The sequence below is a fragment of the Mauremys reevesii genome, linkage group 8 (assembly GCF_016161935.1).
Source record: "Mauremys reevesii isolate NIE-2019 linkage group 8, ASM1616193v1, whole genome shotgun sequence".
Taxonomy (NCBI): Eukaryota; Metazoa; Chordata; order Testudines; family Geoemydidae; genus Mauremys; species Mauremys reevesii.
The window spans coordinates 17480529-17493657 of record NC_052630.1 but is presented as its reverse complement, the minus strand read 5'-3'; the positions used below and the strand labels follow the sequence as shown (position 1 = coordinate 17493657).

Genomic DNA, 13129 nt, shown 5'->3' with positions numbered 1-13129 from the left:
CTACCATAGCATTGTCCCCCCACTTGTGTGATGAAGTAATAAAGAATGCAGGAATAAGACACAGTGATTTGTTAGTGAGATATGAGTGGAAGGCAGCCTCCAACTGCTATGATAGTCCAGACAGGACAGTAAGGAGTATGTAGGAGAGGAGCCCAGCATCCCTCTGCTAGTTCAGGGGCACTTGAATCTTTTCTTTACACATGAAGGGTGGGGGCTGATGGAGCTCAGCCCCCTGTTTCTATGATGATGATGGTTATCAGCCATACTGCACCATCTACCATGAAAAATTAGGACCAGGCACCCTTGATCGACCTAACAGATGCTGGTCATCATGGTTACCAGTCCTTTTGCACTGCCCTTTGCCAATAGGCTGATGATGAGGACGGGTACCAGTCTTATTGCACCATCAGCCACCCATGGCGGGCGAAGCAAGGATGTTGGTGTTGAGTGCTGCAGCATCGGGTCTATCTGCAGCATTCAGTAAAGATAGGGTGACATGTTAGAGTCAAGAGAGGATTGTTTTCCTTTCACTTCTGGGGTGGGTAGGGGGGTGTGTAAATTGCTGAGCTATGCCCTGACCCACCGCGGACACTGTGTTTGACCCTAGAAGCATTTGGAGCTCAGCCAAGAATGCAAATACTTTTCGGAGACTGCAGGAACTGTGGGATAGCTTGAGTCCTCCAGTCCATGAGCGTCCATTTGATTCTTGGGCTTTCCGTTTTGTCACGCAGCAGTGCGCTGAGCCCCTGCTATGGCGTCTGTCTGGAGATTTTTTAAAAATGATTTTGAATTTCGTCTTCTGTAACGGAGCGCTGATAGAACAGATTTGCCTGCCCTTACAGCGATCACATCCGCATGGTCCATGCGGGAGCTCTTTCTTTATTTTGATTTTTAACTGCATCGCCACCCGTGCTGATCGGAGCTCCACGCTGGGCAAACAGGAAATATTCAAAAGTTCGCGGGGCTTTTCCTGTCTACCTGGCCACTGCATCCGAGCTCAGATTGCTGTCCAGAGCGGTCAGTGGTGCACTGTGGGATAGCTCCCGGAGGCCAATACCGTCGATCAGCGTCCACACTAACCATAATCCGATATGTTAATACCGATGCTAGCGTTACTCCTCTCGTTAATGAGGAGTACAGAAACCGGTTTAAAGAGCCATTAAAATCGATATATGGTGCCTCCTAGTGTGGACGGTTGTGGCGTTAAATCGGTTTTACGCTCGTAAAACCGATTTAAACGCCTAGTGTAGACCAGGCCTAAGACGCTCACTGCTCTACAGGGAAAGTTGGAGTTAAAGCTATGTGACCAGGTCCAGAGGCCCCCTGCTGGAGGCCTCACAGTCCTACCACAACCTATCCAAAAAAAAGAGTAGTAGAGGACTGTCCTCCAAGCTACCTAGAGAGGCTTAAAGAATCAGCCAACCAAGGCCCAGAAGACTCATATAAAAGGAGCTACAGAGCCAGAGTGAGTTCAGTCTGCTGGCAGGGTCTGGGGGGAACAAGGAATGTGCTCCTGGCTATTTGCAGGAGGCGCAAGAGCCAAAGTGAGCAGTTACTGGCAGGGACTGGGGGAGCAGGGAAAGTGCTCCTGGCTGGCTGCTGGGACGTGAGTAAGACAAGGGCCACAGGGAAGTGGCCCAGAGAAACACAGTAAGTTAAAGAAATGCAGCACGCGGCTGCTACTTAGAGTGTCCATGGGTTGGGACCTGCAGTAGTGGGCGAGCCTGGATTTCCCCCCCCCCCCCCCCCAACAGCCACTGGGGAAGTGGCTACGCCCTGAGCAAGAGAGTTTAAACAAGCCCAGTGAAGGGCTGCATTTGGAATGGTGTTACCATGACCAGAAGGGACCAAACTGAGACTGACACTCCTGGAAAGCTGGGGTCAGTGAACTGTGTTCAAGAAAAGTGGCTGAGTTGGAGAGCTGGAGTCACTGAGGACTCAAGAGAAGGCAAAAGTCACCAGGGAGGAATCCCTGGGGGCACTGCTCCACTCCAGAGCAGGAATCTTTGCAAGGTAGTCTGACCCCAACTGAGGGTACCATGATCAGCCCTCTTGGATGGACTGACTTTGAGATAAAACTGTACATCCCAAAAGGGGTGTGTGTTTTCGCACATGGGACTGTGTGAGACTTGGCCAGAGAGCTGAGTCACCGGACACCTGCCTGACGAGCACAGTGGCTGACAGCGGGCACTGTAAGTGGAGAACTTGAGAAAAAACTGCAGGCGCGCACACACACACACTCACACTCAACCAGGGGGCACACTGACGTAAGAGGTCATTTCTTTACAAGGATCTTGACTTCTAGAATATCCAAACAACGTATATACAATTACCTGTTTCTTTTTAAGGGCCTCTTGAACATCATGGGATTTAGATCCTGTGCCAGATTTCACAGATGTCTTTAAGTTTGGAGAATTGTACACCATTTTTGTATGGCTTGCAGAAGTAGGAAATGTCTGAAATAATAGAACACTAAAATGAATTAGGTTAAAGATGTCTTATAAAAAAAAGGAAGCTATTTGGTATTTAGGTGACACATGACAACTTAATATAGAGACACAACATGGGTGAAGTAATATCTTTTATTGGACAAGCTCAAAAACCTTGTCTCTTACTAACAGAAGTTGGTCCAATAAAAGATGCTACCTCGCCCACCTTGACTCTTTAATATCCTGTGAGCACCACACTACAACTACACTGCAAACTTAATATATACGCATGCTTACGGGAATCAACAACAGCATAATTCTGCCCAGAAGAGTAAAGCCTGAAAGCTTGTCAAATGCCTTTGACAAAAGAAAACCTCTCCCTTACTAAAGTTCTTATTTGGAGAATAATACAGGGAAAGATAAGAGCAGTGCAACTCAATCTGCATTACTCTGAACTGCATGAAGATTTATATGGTTCTATAGAAAAGTATCTATCCATGCAGATCAGTGCACATGAAGAATAAGTTTACAGGAATAAGAAGTGAAATCTTGTCACTAGAGATCTGACTGACTATACTGAGGGATGAGATTTGTTAGCTAAGCAATACCTTTTGAATATTTACTTTTCTAATCATATCTATTATTTTAAACCAAGATCCAACAATTATTTCCCACAGACATTACTCCAATTTTGCAGATAGAAAATTGGAGCTACAGAGATTAAATGACTTGCTGGAGGTCACACAGAACGTTAACCACAAACAGAACCCTCAAGTCCTATTTCGGCATCCTCTGATCTAACCAATAGTGAAAATATTAAATTTTAAGATTCACAGGCACTAATCCAGGGGTCGGCAACCTTTCAGAAGTGGTGTGCCGAGTCTTCATTTATTCACTCTGATTTATGGTTTCGGGTGCCGGTAATACATTTTAATGTTTTTTAGAAGGTCTCTTTCTGTAAGTCTATACATTATATAACTAAACTATTGTTGTATTGTAAAACAAACAAGGTTTTCAAAATGTTTCAGAAGCTTCATTTAAAATGAAATTAAAATGTTGGTCTTACGCCGCCGGCCCGCTCAGCCCACTGCTGGTCTGGGGTTCTGTTCACCTAGGCCGGCAGCGGGCTGAGCGAGGCCTGTGGCCAGGACCCCGGCTGGCAAGGGTCTATCAGCCAGAACCCAAGACCAGCAGCAGGCTGTGCGAGGCCGAGACCCAGAGGGCTGGGGGCAGAGGGCTGGAGGCTGGGTATGTGGGGGAATGTAGGTGTCAGGACAGAGGGAGGCCTGGGTATGGGTGGGGGTGCCGGTGTCAAGGCTAGGGTTGGGGGGGGGGGGAAATGAAGGAGTCAAGCAGAGGGCTGGGTGTGTATGAGGGGTGTGCAGGGCTCAGGGCAGGGGCCTGAGGGGTGTGCAGGGCTCAGGGCATGGTGTATGTGTGGGGGTCAGGGCTCAGGGGAGAGGGCTGGGTGACTGTCCCCCTAAGAACTCCCAACCCCGTTGTCCCCTGACTACCCCGTCCTGGGACCCCTGCCCCCCAACTACCCCCCAGGACCCGACCCCTATCTAAGCCTCACTGTTCCTTGTCCTCAGACTGGACCCTATCCCCTACCTGTCCCCTGACTGCCCCGACCCTTATCCACACCCCACTCCCTGCCCGACGGGACCCCCGGGACTCCCATGCCTATCCAACCACTCCCCGCCCCTGACAGGACCCCCAGAACTCCCGACCCATCCAACCCCCCGCCCCGACTCCCTGCCTGCGCCAACCCCTCTCCACACTCCTGCCTCCTGACAGGACCCCCAGAACTCCCAACTCATACAACTCCCACAGCTCCTTGTCCCCTGACCACCCCCTCCAGAGACCCCCACCCTAACTGCCCCCCCAGGAACCTCCTTGCTCCTGGTCCCCTGTCTGCCCTGACCCCTATCCACCCCCTGCCCCCTCACAAACCCCAGGACTCCCATGCCCCATCCAACCTCCCCTGCTCCCTGACTGCCCTCCAGAGACCCCACCCCTAACCCCGGGACCCCACCTCCTCATACAACCCATCCTGCTCCCTGTCCCTTGAGTGCCGCCACCCCTTATCCAACCCCCCCCAGCCCTGGGCCCTTTACCTTGAGGCTCCACGCAGAACCAGACACGCTGCCCCGCCGGAGAGCACAGCCCTGGCCCTCAGAGTGCTGCGCGCAGCGGCGGCAGAGCTCCAGTTGAGCAGAGAGCGTGTCTGCCTCCCCGCGGAGCCAAACACTGCCCTGCGGGAGTGCACAGCCCCGACCCCCCAGAGCCCTGCATGCAGCAGCAGGGCTCCAGGGGAGGGGCCGGCAGCTTGCTGCGCTCGGCCGGCGCACCGGCCCTGGACCCCGTGGCTTGCCGTGCCAGGAGAGTGGGGCCATTTGCCCACCCTGTGTGCTTGGCTATGCTTCTGCTCCCTGCTCCCGCGGGGAGAGCAGGGGGCCGAGGAGAGTGGGCGAGGCTGGGCAGGATTTTTAATGGCATGCTGGAGTCCGGACAGGCTCCAGCGTGCTATTAAAAATTGGCTCGCGTGCCGTCTTTGGCACGTGTGCCATAGGTTGCCGACCCCTGCACTAAAATCTTTGTCAAACATACCTGAGAATCCTCTGCAGTAGCACTGGACTGGTTTAACAAATGTGCTCCATCTGTCTGGTTTCCACCTGCTGCTCCAAGGCGATGTTTAACCGAAACCTTATTAAGGACATAGGCACCCGATGCCAGTGGTTTAGTTATCACCTGCATATGAGTATATATAAAAAGGAAAGATTATATAGTTGCATCTTTAAAGCGCTATCCACTTTGAAGCATCACTAATCTTCAATGCTCTGAGCAGTTTGACAAAGCAGCCTCATTTTGCATGAGGGCAGTATACCTTTGACACATTGCTGTGTACCGTTGCAGCTGGAGGTTGGGCAGTCAGCGTTTGTTGTTGAAGATGAAGCTGGTGATGCACAGATTGTGGCGGTGGCTGCTGGTGATGGTGCAGGTGTTGCTGCAGCAGTGGTGCCTGCTGCTCGTTTTCCCTATGCCACAGCACCCTTATAAATCGATTGTTTAAAACTGCCTCTGTGCTAGAAATGGCCTTTCTGGCCTCTTCGTTAGTTAAATATTGAATTAGAGCAGCTTCAGGATCATTCTTGAAAGCAACCTAAAACAGAAGTTCAGCATATATGAACAATTGCCACTGATCCATATTTCACAGGAAACAAAGCATCTGAAATGTCAAGTAAAACTGTATTTGACAAATGTTTGCCAGAAAGGAGAGAGTTGTATTTTTCAAGTGTCGATTACACAAAGATGACACACTGATGAAGTCAAAGCCAATGTCTCCTGACATATTTTACACAGCACAGACAATAGGTTTTACGTATGTAGTAAAATACACTACCATTGTGTTATCTACTATCATCACTATTAAATATTCACTCTGAAGTGAGACAGAAACAACCATTGCTGCTCCTATCACGGCTGTGCTCTGCATCCCCAGTTCTTCCTTTTAAAGCTCCTGTGGATGGGCAGGGTTTGAATCCATACAAGACTAAATATCCACTGTATTAGGCATTTGGGTTACAGAAGCAAGGGGAATTCCGCCCAAAGGCCCAACAAAGTCACTACAATGCAAGCCCCAAAGTTTGCTCCATTTTTAGGAGAAAAGCCTCCTAATTCCATGCGATACATTTGAGGGGAAAAAATGTTTTATTCAATGTCAGTATCAAAGAAAAAATTATTTTCCAGTATGAAAAAGGTAATTAAATTTTTTTAAATACACTATTTTGGAGGAAGGTAGACTACCACCAATAGAACAAGTTATTCTTAATAGAGAAAACTAGATATTTTTGGACTAAAAATGTCTTTACTCATATAAAATTCAAAACATAAGTAGATTTTCATAGGCCCCCACTTTTTATTCAGTTTTCTTATCAAAGACCTAAAGGAAGCCAAGCTATTTTCCCAACCAAACAGTGGGAAACAGTTGAATAAGATTTTAGCCATAGAACTAGAAATATTTTATTTATATAATGTTCTTCACTCAAGATAATCCCAAGCATCATCACCTGAATTGCAGTCACCTCTGTGGTGGAAAATGGCAGTAAATTGCTACTCAGACTTTTGGTGAAAGATGCTTGGATAAAGCCCTGACCTTATGAAGTCAATTTAAACATACAAAAACAGGAAGGATTTTTGTTTACCAGGTCTCTTCCAAAAAATCAAGTGTAGGGTACTCAGTGAATGTTGGGGTTTCAGACTCGATGCTTAACCCCCTTGCTTCACCCCCAGCTTTGAGAGTTTAAAATGCACTTGTGCAGCTAGAAGCTACTGTAATATTTTTAACAGAATGGAGACAGTAATGCAGAGTGAACCAGGCACAAGAGGCTTCTGATTCAGTCCTTTGCCCTCCCCACTACCTATCCTGATTTCCCAAATGATACAGTATGTTTTTTTGACAAAGTTATTGAAGACAGACATCAGAAAAAAATAATCTTGATTTTACCTGAATGTTAACAATAGTTCCAAATTTGCTGAAATGTTCATTGAGTCGTGTAATATTATTCAACTCAGGTGGGATTTTTCGAACTTCCAGCTTGGTGTTAGTGTACTGATTCTTTTTCAGAAATCCTGGTTTATTCTGGTTATTGGCTTGCCTAGAAAAAGCAAGAGTGAGATAACATTTATGGGAAATGTTTTGCATACTAACTACTTAGTAGCCTACTGTTCATTACTTAGGTTTATCCTTCTATAATAAGGGTAGATGACAAACTCAAGATTTAATGAGACTGTAGTATATGTAGCATTTAACATCTGTATTCTCAAATGGCAGGAGCCTGTTCACTAAGCCCCAGAGTCTTTTGAGAGCCCTCTGTCTCAGACAATTACATTCAGAACACTGAAAGAAATCCATTGTACATTACTGATTAGCCAGCTACATTTAGATAATCTCATCATCCCTTGTGGCCTTATACTCCGACTTCTTAGTTCTTACTTTCCCATCCAGGGTTTCTTTACAGAGGGCCCTTCCATGCTACTTGGAGGTCTTTTCCTGTTGTCTGGCTCAAGCACCACTCTGGTTACATTGCTGCTGTTATTTGCAATGGAAATGGGAGTTTCAGTCTGGATGATAATGTTGGCCGCTGGAGGAAAAAGAAGCATATTATTTAAAGGGTTCTAACCGAGACATCCCCAAAATTAGTATTTAAAGTTTAAACAGCAGGCTTTTGTATAAAGAAAGGCAAAAGTATACATACTGCAGATGGGTATGTTCAGCTGTTAATACTAAAAATCAAAGGTTTTGACAAGCTGTTCAATCTCGTTTATGGAATTACTTCAGTGAATGGAAGTAAGTAACTTAACCATAAGCCGAGTAGTGGAGGCTAAGAATCTCTCTTAAAAATGACTTTGGACAAGCACCATATTAAAATTAGAGAAAAACCCCTCAAATTAAACTTCACACTTTAATTTCCAAAGTAATTCCATCCTATTTAACTCATTTAAGAAAGTATGAAAGCCTTAAGAAAGGCTTCAGCCTATATTTATAGATATCTGTTCAGACCACAATTAACATTTTTTAGCATGACTTTCTTTTTTGGGCTGAAGATCAAGACTGAGGTGAGAGGCTGCAGAAGTGCTGGGAAGCTGCAGTTCAGAACTGGATGCAGTTAAGAGAACTAGGGAGGTTAGGAATATTTGCCTAGTACTTGCTTGCATCCTGCTTAGATGCTGCTATTACCATTAGTCTTTCACTTCCCACATGCCAAATACTCATTCCGATAAAAAGAAGCTTGCTTAACTGTACGTCATTTCATACGGTTTGTATAAGTACCAGAGACTTCAGTAACACCTAGTTACACTGGTGAGAATGAAGGGTACAGGTTGCACAGATTTTTTCATTTTAAATATATAAAAATAGCTTCCAAAGTAAATGCACCTCTCTTAGCCTTGGAAAACTTGAATAGAAGGGATTGAAACAAATTTGCCTATAGTGTTCTGGATTTTCCCCAGTACTGAAATGCATTCTCAGAGAGCAGTCTCTTAGCGCTTGCAGTGAAGTAAATCTTGTGTTTATAGCATCACAATCCTATGCTATGGAAACGGCACATCAGACTCCACAATAATACTTCACAACTAGATCCTCTGCCCCACCCTCCTCCACCTCCGGGAGGTTCTTTAATACTGTTCTGGGCTGCAACAATTTTTTATTTTATTTTTTTAAAAACCTTACAGGTGTTATGTACAAGGTTACACCAGCTCAACTGAATAAATAGTCCCACATGCAAAAAGATGTAAGATTTCATGTGTGATAATCTGTTTAAATTAAGATACCTTGCTTAAAATAAGCCAGATCCTCATGTTTTATTACTTAAAACTGATTTGCTACTGTGCAGACTAGTGATTTGTATTTTGCACTAGTCTGCGCAGTAGCAAATCAGTTTTAAGTTTTTTGTTTTGTTTTTTAAATTTTTAGATGATCAAGTTAACATTCAAAATTATCTTCTACTTTAATAAGAACTTTAAATGTCAAAGTATGTGAAAGTTATGCCCGAACATTAGTTCAAAGACTCTATTGGTTTTTCTTTGTTCCAGGCTGAAACTAAGAAAAACCAAGCGATGACAGACTCAACTCTGTTCATAAGAACAGTTACAGCAGTGTCAAGATACCTTTCTTACCTCTTGGATTTGTATCCATCTCCCCGGATGTTAGGCCAATCAGATTTGGACGCTGTGTCTGTGTTCTAGTAAAGAACTGTCGGTATTGAGATCTACCAGCACTGGTAATACTAGGTGCTTCAGGGTTATAACCATCTGGCTCATACGTATCTATCAAGAGACAGAAAAAGAAATAGGAGGGATTTTTAAACAATTCCAAAATTCCAGGTTAGCTGCCTTGAGGAAGATGATTTGAATGCAACACATCTGATGTACTACACTGAGCACATAGCCCTTGTTTCAAGGAAAAGAGACTGCAAAATAGCATTCAGCTATATCATCCTGAAGGTCATCTCCCTACCCACCATGACCTGCAAAACTATCCTGAGGTCCAAGAATTAGAGCCTGGTTTGGGTCGGGAGAAGCGATGGGAGTAAAATAGGGCATAGAAATACACATAGCCTGCAATCTAAAAAACATTTGAGTAATATTACTGAACTCTACAGTAAACCCATGTTCTACTTAGCTTGTCACTGTTGCTAGTTTGAGGTGTGTTAATACTTCAACCTTTTTCATGCTGGTCCTCAATTCAGAAATGAAGGAAGATTTAAGCCATGTAGGTTACTTTTAATAAATATGCCAGGCAGTAGGGTTTCCTTATGGCACTCTTCACTAAATCTAATTATATTCCAGTGCCTGAGGGGAAGCAAAGGAGATACCCATATATTTTGCAGGGCAGGGTGGGTAGGGAGACAGACCTTCAGGATGATATAGCTGAACTCTGTTGTGCAATCTCTTTTCCTTGAGAAATGGGCTATGTGCTCAGTGTAGTGCATAAGACATGTTCTACATTCAAATAATTCTAAGACAGCTGAAATATTGGGCAATAATTTGATCAAAAATATTTACCCACTAAATGAGCCAATAAACAGAATTTAGCTATCTGACTCCAAGACCGGAAAGAAGAGCTCTGTGTAAGTTGAAAGCTTGTCTCTCTCACAAACAGAAGTTGGTCCAATACAAGATATTACCTCACCCACCTTGTCTCTCCAATTAGACATTATCCCTTTTGATTACTGTGATCCTTAAAGTAGGGCTGTTGATTAATTGCAATTAACTCAAAAAATTAATCACAATTAATCACAGTTTGAATCGCACTGTTAAACAATAGAATACCAAGTGAAATTTACTAAATGTTGGATATTTTTCTACATTTTCTTATATATTGTATTCTGTTTTGTAATTGAAATCAAAGTGTATATTTTTATTACAAATATTTGCACTGTAAAAATGATAAATAAAAAATAGTATTTTTCAACTCATCTCATACAAGTACTGTAGTGCCATCTCTTTGTCATGAAAGTGCAACTTACAAATGTAGATTTTTTTTGTTACATAACTGCACTCAAAAATAAAACGATGTAAAACTTCAGAGCCTGCAAGTCCACTCAGTCCTACTTCTTGTTCAACCAATCCCTAAGACAAACAAATTTGTTGATATTTACAGGAGATAATGCTGCCCTCTTCTTATTTACAATGTCACCAGAAAATGAGAACAGGTATTTGCATGGCACTTTTGTAGCCGGCACTGCAAGGTATTTACATGCCAGATACGCTAAACATTCGTATGCCCCTTCATGCTTCAGCCACCATTCCAGAGGACATGCTTCCATGCTGATGACATTTAACAAAAAAAAAAAAAGTGTTAATTAAATTTGTGATTAAACTCCTTGGGGGAGAACTGTATGTCCCCTGCTCTGTTTTACCCGCCTTCTACCATACATTTAATGTTATAGAAGTCTCGGATGATGACCAAGCACATGTTTATTTTAAGAACACTTTCACTGCAGATCTGACAAAACGCAAAGAAGGTACTTATGTGAGATTTCTAAAGATAGCTACCGTACTTGACCCAAGGTTTAAGAATCTGAAGTGCCTTCCTAAATCTGAGAGGGATGAGGTGTCTTAAAAGAGCAACACTCTTTAACGGGGCAATTTATCCTAGGGCTGATCGCGATTAAGATCCAAGAACACAAGAGAAGATAGGTTGGAGAAACAGAGCAAGTGTGGGTCCTTTCTAAATGATACATCAAGGATGTTTCATTCTGTCAAACGTGTAAGGGAAAAAACCCACACAAAACCTGGAGGAGTTAAAATTTGTGGAAAGCCTCCAAGTAAATACTGCATGGACTGGAAAGTGAATGACTGAATAGAGAGATTCATCTGACACCAAGTATCAAAAATCCACCAAACCAGCCTTTCACATTGCCAAGGGGCCATTGAAGTTTCCCCAATACATACTGTAAGTTTTAAAATGTATTCTTTCAGAAAAAGCAAGAGTGACATATGCTTGATCTTGGATATTTTTTAAAAGCAGTTTAGCTCTGGATTCTGCTGAGGACTTCTGTTAAGCATATGTAAATTGTCCTCTAGTTGCTCCTTTGTTGTATCCCATCTCATTTCAAGGGCATAGTCACTGTGTTCCAATGGCAACAGTGAGAATTTAAGAGAATTTATGTAGTGTCAAAGCATCACTAACATCCTAAGAATTAAGACAGATCAATCAATCATGAAGAAAAACCCTGCAACTGAAGGACAATCGCGTGGGGACAACATGAACTGGAAATATTTGGAGATAAATGAACAAAGATTTCAGCAAGATAACAGTGAGCTAAAGCAACACTGCCCTTCAGAACAAGGAAAACAGAAATGCCAATCGACTCTTCTTTACAGGTAACAGTAGTGTAGCACTGAAGATATTGTTGGATTTAAGTTAACCATTTAAGGTTATCCAGTGACCAGACAGAGATATTCAGTTACTGCTTTCAATTATGTTTTATATAAAACTCTTCATTTTCCATAGCAAAGAGGGACACATTCATCTTATGGATAATTACAATGAAGTCGCAACATAAACGAAGTCTTATCTTTCTAGCTTGCTTTTCTCCAATACACTTGGAGGTGCAGTCTATTTTGGTAGCTGTGTATATATATTTTTTTTTAAATAGAAAATTAAAAGATGTTACCGTAATCAAGAATAGAAGACTTAAAACTGGCCAAAATAAAAATAAGGCTGAGAGAATGATGGGGAAAGCTATTTAGAGGTTTAAGTTTCACACAAGGTTACAAGTTTAAGTGTAAATACCGAGGTTTAAACTGATAGTTTTAGACCAGACTAACAAATCTAGTTCGCCCCAGGATCCTCCACATTCCCTGAGGATGCAGAGATCCTATGCCACAGTCAGACTGCTTTAAGGAGATGATGCCTGGATGAAATTCCATTTAAATGATGTTCCCTCAGCTATAAACTGGACACTAGGAAGTTTAGACTTGAAATTAGATGAAGGTTTCTAACCATTAGAGGAGTGAAGTTCTGGAACAGCCTTCCAAGGGGAGTAGTGGGGGCAAAAGACATACCTGGCTTTAAGACTAAGCTTGATAAGTTTATGGAGGGGATGGTATGATGGGATAGCCTAATTTTGGCAATTAATTTGGCAATTGATCTTTGATCATCAGCAGGTAAGTATGCCCAGTGGTCTGTGATGGGATGTTAGATGGGATGGGATCTGAGTTACTACAGAGAATTCTTTCCTGGGTGCTGGCTGGTGAGTCTTGCCCACATGCTCAGGGTTTAACTGATCGCCATATTTGGGGTCGGGAAGGAATTTTCCTCCAGGGCAGATTGGCAGAGGCCCTGGAGGTTTTTCACCTTCCTCTGCAGCATGGGGCATGGGTCACTTGCTGGAGGATTCTCTGCAGCTTGAGGTCTTCAAACCACAATTTGAGGACTTCAATAACTCAGACATAGGTTAGGGGTTTGTTATAGAAGTGGATGGGTGAGATTCTGTGGCCTGCATTGTGCAGGAGGTCAGACTAGATGATCATAATGGTCCCTTCTGACCTTAAAGTCTATGAGTTAGTAATGTGAAACTATCTTCTCCTCCCCTCCTGCTCCCCTCCCTCCCCCAACACATGGAGGGGAAAGCCACCAGACTGAATGTTTCTGGATTTGTATGCACTGCAAGAAAGTAAAAGTAATCACC

The 13129-nt window shown here is 43.5% G+C and overlaps 1 protein-coding gene across 1 annotated transcript in view; it reads right to left on the bottom strand.

The window, feature by feature from the left end:
• Window positions 1-13129, bottom strand: part of RBM27 (RNA binding motif protein 27) — a 44198-nt gene that overhangs the window by 16342 nt on the left and 14727 nt on the right. Inside the window, exons 9-14 of the mRNA XM_039484458.1 lie at window positions 9108-9257; window positions 7426-7573; window positions 6937-7087; window positions 5317-5592; window positions 5040-5180; window positions 2334-2456 (exon numbers count right to left, since the gene is read on the bottom strand). Of these exons, the coding sequence (XP_039340392.1) occupies window positions 2334-2456; window positions 5040-5180; window positions 5317-5592; window positions 6937-7087; window positions 7426-7573; window positions 9108-9257 (989 nt within the window). The remainder of the gene's footprint in view (window positions 1-2333; window positions 2457-5039; window positions 5181-5316; window positions 5593-6936; window positions 7088-7425; window positions 7574-9107; window positions 9258-13129) is intronic.